Source organism: Phaseolus vulgaris, chromosome 7, assembly GCF_051622355.1.
Source record: "Phaseolus vulgaris cultivar YP4 chromosome 7, ASM5162235v1, whole genome shotgun sequence".
Classification (NCBI taxonomy): Eukaryota; Viridiplantae; Streptophyta; class Magnoliopsida; order Fabales; family Fabaceae; genus Phaseolus; species Phaseolus vulgaris.
The window spans coordinates 39,088,777-39,094,990 of NC_143504.1; the positions used below are offsets into that span (position 1 = coordinate 39,088,777).

At 53.1% G+C, this 6,214-nt stretch overlaps 1 protein-coding gene across 1 annotated transcript; it reads left to right on the forward strand.

Moving 5' to 3' along the window:
* Positions 1-3,759: 3,759 nt before the first annotated feature.
* Positions 3,760-5,352, forward strand: LOC137817121 (uncharacterized). The gene is made up of 3 exons (XM_090304803.1): positions 3,760-4,365; positions 4,498-4,695; positions 5,209-5,352. Exons 1-3 carry the CDS (start codon positions 3,760-3,762, stop codon positions 5,350-5,352), a joined length of 948 nt encoding a protein of 315 aa, XP_090160929.1.
* Positions 5,353-6,214: the final 862 nt, after the last annotated feature.

Genomic DNA, 6,214 nt, shown 5'->3' on the forward strand with positions numbered 1-6,214 from the left:
GCCCCCAGCAGGATGAGCGGATGGACCAGGTGATTGGCCTGCTGGGGGAGAGGATGGCAGTTTGGTAGTTGGAGGCAACTGCTGGCCTGGAGAAGGAAGGTTGTTGGGCTCTGAGGCAGTTTGAGCGCAGGGAGGAGGGGAAGACCCTTCCTCTACTTCCACCACCTCAATCTCTCCAGGCTGGAGAGATGAGGCCCCTCAACTGCTGCTCTTTTCCTCTGGCGGTGTACAAGAGGAGAGCCTGAGCTCTCCTCTTCAGTTGAAGCAGCAACAGCAGCAGCAGCGGTTGAAGTGGAAGCCTTCACCAGCCTTTTCCTTTTCTTCCCTTGCTCGGGGCCTTCAGCTGGCGCGACCGAGAGTGGAGGGGCTGCGATGGGCTCAGTTGTAGAAGAAGAGGAGCCAGTGCCCTTGGCTCCCCTACGTTTGGCAAGCTCCAGTAAAGCTAGCCTCCTGTCCTTCCCCGACATTGAGTCTGCATAGATGAAAAAAGGAAGAGTTAGATGACCAAGGTATGCAAGTAAGTTAAAAAACACATAAAAGCATGCATGAAAAGGTGCAGGTATCCTAAGAGGGGAATGAAGAGCTACCTATATACTTTTTTAAGGCAACCACATCGAACTCGTCTTTGATGAGACGAGCAGAATTGTACTTGGCCCCCAAGAGCAGCCCGCACAGCTCGCGCTCATAGGGGGCCATAGCTTCGAGGTCCCTGGATTTCTTGAATTCAACTCCAGGAACCCAGTAGAGGGGGTACCCCTCGAGCAGACTTGGACTGTGAGGGGTAGCAGATATCATGTAGAATCTGCCCTTCCAATCTTTGAAGGATTGCTGGTACAGGCCCAGGAGCACCCGTCCAGCAACCCCGTTCAGGCTGACCCAGGACCTGTCCCCAGGGTTCTTCGCTTCGAAGAAGTAGAGGAACACGTCCACGGAGGCGTTGTGCCCGAAATAGTTGCAGAGGATTTGAAACGCCCGGATGAAGGCCCAGGCATTGGGATGGAGTTGGCAAGGCGCGACGTTTAACTCCATCATCAGCTCCTTTTCGAAGAAAGTGAAAGGGAGGCGCAGCTTCAACCTCTTGAAAATAGCGGAGTAGACGAAGACGAAGGGCACCCCATTGGTAGCCCTGTCATCCGCGCAGATAGGCATTCCTCGAGGAGGAATGCGGATTTGGATGTTGAAGTCATTCTCCCTGTCGATGGAGCAGGAGGGCTCATCGGGGTTGCGACTTAGCAGGGACGTGAGATGACCCTTGGGCAGCAGGGTGGAGGTTTCAGCGAGCAATGCCAGGGGAGCCCATTCGTAGACCCTGGCATTGTCGTGGTAGGAGGTAGCCACAGGCGGTGGTGGAGCTGGCGCACTCGCGGAAGGCTGTGCACCAGGGGATGGCGCACTCGCGGAAGGCTGTGCACCAGAGGATGGGGCAATGATGCGCGCAGTTTGTTTCAAGCGAGCCATCGTGAGATAGCTGCAAATGCAGGAAAAACGAAAAAGTCAGAATGAATGGAAGAAGAGGGAATGATGAATGTTTCGGTGAAAACAGAGAGGGGAAAGGAGAAGGAGATGCCCAGGTGAAAAGAGAAAGAAGAAGAAGCAGAAGTCAGAGCGACGGCATGAAAAAACCCTAGCGCGGGTTCGAGAGAGGGAAATAGGGAAGATGAATGCATGATAACTAGAATGATAAGTGCAATCGGTAAAGATGACCAAAAAAGGGCCAGGGAGAAGAAAAACCATACCTTTGGATGATCGCAAGAGATTGGGAAGCAGAGAATTTGAAGAAAGATGGGTGCGCAGAAGAGAAGTTCGCAGAGAGTCTGGGAGTCGAATGAAGAAGATGAAGGAACAGTGAAAGGGCGCGCCAATTTGAATAAGAGAAGCGCTAGCGACACACCACGTTGGCCGTCGATGGGGCCACGTGTCGCGAGATTAAGGAAGGAAGTCCAAACGTTAAAAAGTGGCATGTGAGGTGGCACGTGATGCGGTCCCACTTGCCACGTGGACCAAAGGCACGACCACTTAGTCTCTTCGCCGAGAACGAGTTCACGACTCGAGACTGGGGGGCTTGTGATCCGATCGGTCATCGGTCGCAGATCACGTCAGCAGTAGAGAACCACGTGGGCCGCTCACAGGGTGACACATGGACCAGGTGACAGAGAGACAAGGGAGACGATCGCCAAGAGAGGCGATCGGGGGGTCCGTAACCAAGCGACCACCGACAGATCAGGCGACATAGAGGTCAGGGGACAGATCATCCAGAACGGTGATCGGTGGTCAGTACCCAAGAGACCACCAGCAGGTCAGTTCTCAGACTAACGCCTGGGAGCAGAACGCGAGAGATAGAGCACTGATCAGTCTTCGGTGCATAGTCATCGGGGTCTCGTGTTACATGCAGTTAAGCTGGGACTGAGGTTCCCAGCGAGAGCGTTACGCATGGACCTCGCATGAGCACATCCCAGGGAATCATGCACGAGAGTGGCCTGAGGGAACTAGTAAACCAGTCAGTGACTGATGATTCCCTCAACCCATTACGTGCGTGACACTGTGAAGGGTAAGTTGTATACGCAGAGAGCAACGATCGGTGAGTGTGCCTAGACCAGCCACACCTGACGTTCTCCGGAGAGTACACACTTACACAGTTGAGAGAAATATCCTTCGTTACTCCGCAAGGGCGTAACTTAGGCACACAAAGAGAAGCGCTAGAGCTCTTCCAAGAAGTGACACGTGTGTGGTTAGATGTGAGTTGCAGGCCTCCACGTGTCATCTTCTGAGAGGGGTGCGGTCCAGACAAAAGAGCACTCCGTACCACTAGAGGTACAGACAGGCACAGCCAAGCGCAGACATGCACAGACTCTCCCGCTCCCACTACTGATTCTGAAGGTACACTTTCTCTGAAAAGCATAACAGGGTTCTGACACATGCCAGAAAAGCATAACAGAATTCTGTTATGCCCAGAAGCAGGAAAAGAGAGATAAAACAGAGAATCAGGGTGAGAGTGGAGGGGATACGAAAAACAGAGAGCAAGAGTTTTTCACACACACTACTAGTTTTCTAGTCTTTGGTGGTTCTGTGGACTAACTTGATCGTCGGAGTGTAAACGGCCGCTAGAGGCGCCGTCTGTGTGTTTTGCAGGTCACGTTTAGAGAAGCAAGAGAAGGTTCTGAGGGTGACCCTGTGGAAGACGCAGTCGCGTAGACAGGGCAGAGAGCGCTACGAAGCGATTCCTCCACGATCGAGTTGCCGGCAGGATCAACCGCGTTCCACACGCAGATGGTGCTAGTAGGCGGCTCCGACGCCGTAAGATGCAAGCTTTTCATGAGCACCTTGACGGGAATGGCCATGGATTGGTTCATTAGCCTTCCAGATGGCCATATCTCCTCCTTCGTGCAGCTGTCGCAGTTATTTAGGGAGCAATACCTGGCGAACAGGGCCTCACCACCCGTTTCGTATGATCTGTTTGACGTGAAACAATATTAGGGTGAGACTTTGAAGGAGTACATCAACCGTTTCGGGGCTCAAGTAGTGAAGGTTGGTACTACGAAAGAACCCATTATCGTGTACGTGTTCAGGAAAGGCGTATGCCCTGGCCCCTTTTGCAAGTCCATCATTCGCAATCGCCCCAGGACCTTCGCTGAAATAAGGCGTCGCGCGGTGGAGCATATTGCCTCTGAGGGAGAGGTGTGTGAGAAGCGCACGAGTGTCGCACCCACACGCCCGAGGGCACAGTCACGGGCTCAACCCGTCAGGGTCAACGAGACCACGATGGGAAGGAAGAATCAGGAAGGGAGACGCCTCTACGAGGCGAGAAAACCCCAACCCAGGGGTCAAGCGGGAGGAAATCGTCCGGCCAAAGAAAGGGCCAGACCAACAAGGTACGACTTCGTGGTGGAGTTGAAGGACCTGATCGCCGTACCTAATATAGCCGAAAGATTGAGGCGACCAGTGAAGTCTGACAAGGTGCTGGGGCCTCGCAAGGACTCTTGGTGTGACTTCCACGAAGCTTTCGGTCACCATATCAACAACTGCATATCGCTGGGGTACCAGTTAGACGAGTTAGTAAAAAGCGGGTTCTTGAAGGATTATCTCACTGAACCCGCCACGACCGTAGCACTTCCGGAACCAGCGGAGGATCAAGCGCATGAGATGCCGGTCCACGGCGAAGTTCACACCATTTCTGGTGGTTTTTCGGGAGGGGGACCCACTGCATCCCAACGCAAGAAATATGCGAGGGGAGTAAATTCGGTTGATGAAAAAATCTCAGGCAACCCGTGGGAGTCAGACCTCGTGTTCACCAGGGCGGACCTACGAGATGTCATCCCGCACGAAAATGATCCCGTGGTTATTTCGATTGTCACGGCTGGAAGGAAGGTGCACAGGGTTCTAATCGACCAGGGAAGCTCGGCAGACGTTATGTTCTGGTCGACATTCAACAAGCTACGGTTGTTCCCCGACCTTTTGAGACCCTACATCGGATGCTTGTATGGGTTTGCCGACAACCAGGTGGAAGTGCGTGGCTACTTGGAGTTTAGGACGACATTCACAGATGGAGCGGCCTCACGTACTGAAAGCATTCGGTACTTAGTTGTGAACGCCAATTCGGCTTACAACATCCTGTTGGGAAGACCGGCGTTGAATAGGCTGAGAGCAGTATCCTCCACGCACCACATGAAGATGAAGTTGCCAGATCTCAGTGGCAGGGTGATCGTCATCAAGTCGGATCAAGAAGAAGCGCGAAAATGCTATGAAAACAGCTTAAAGACAAAGAGAGGCGTGTTCATTGTATTCGACCGTCCGTCGAGTTCAAACACAGCGATGGAAGTAGAACCCTCGAATGAGTCGACGCCTACGGAGTCAACGCCTGGCGAGGCCGCACCCGTAAGGGCGACGCCTGAAGCAGACGCGCGCACAGAAGAGAGTCATGACGACGCTTCGCGCGTAGAAGAGGCGTCGCCTAGAGAGCACTACGAGGCGACGCCCCCAAAAGAAGATAGCAGAGACCAACCGGCGGCCAATGTGGTGGAGAGACAGATCGGCGACAAAACGTTCAAGTTGGGGCGTTTGTTGAGCCAAGAGGAATAGGACGAAGTGGCGGAGGTGATTTCACGTCACTTAGATGCTTTCGCGTGGTCCGCCTCAGACATGTCGGGCATCGACCCTGACTTTTTATGCCACCATCTTAGCATGGACGCCACAGTTCGCCCTGTGCGACAGAGGAGGAGAAAGTTTAACGAAGAAATGCGCCTCGTGGTGAAGGAAGAGACACAGAAGTTGTTGAGTGCTGGTCACATCCGGGAAATCCAATACCCCGAGTGGCTGGCCAACGTCGTTCTGGTGAAGAAAGCACACGGGAAGTAGAGGATGTGTGTAGACTTCACAGACTTGAACAAGGCGTGCCCCAAGGATTCATATCCACTACACTGCATTAACGCCCTGGTGGATAGTGCCTCGGGTTGCGAGATGCTGAGCTTTTTGGACGCTTTTTCGGGGTACAATCAGATCAAGATGCACCCGAGGGACGAGGGTAAAACAACATTCATGACAGAGACATGTAGCTACTGCTACAAAGTGATGTCGTTCGGGTTAAAGAATGCAGGCGCCACCTACTAGAGGTTGATGGACAAGGTCCTGGCGCCTATGTTAGGGAGGAACATACAAGCCTACGTGGATGACATGGTGGTAGCTTCGCGCGATAGGAGGCAACATACAACAGATCTGGAAGAGTTGTTTGCCACCATCTCAAACTATCGCCTCAAGCTGAACCCTGAGAAGTGTGTTTTTGGGGTTGAGGCGGGAAAGTTTTTAGGCTTCATGCTTACGGAGAGGGGAATTGAGGTAAACCCTGATAAGTGCGCAGCCATCATCGCTATGAGGAGCCCGACATCAGTGAAGGAAGTGCAACAACTGACAGGGCGAATGGCAGCATTATCAAGGTTGGTTTCTGCAGGAGTAGAGAAGGGACACCCCTATTTCCAGTGCCTCAAGAGAAATAGTCGCTTTGCGTGGACTGACGAGTGTGAAGCGGCATTCCTCAAGTTGAAAGAGTACTTGGCGACACCACCAGTGCTTTGCAAACCAGTGGCAGGCGTGCCCCTCCGACTATACTTTGCGGTAACAGAGCGGGCCATCAGTTCTATGCTAGTCCAGGAGCAGGACCAAGTACAGAGGCCCATCTATTTTGTGAGTAAAGCCTTGCAAGGCCCGGAGACGAGGTACCAGT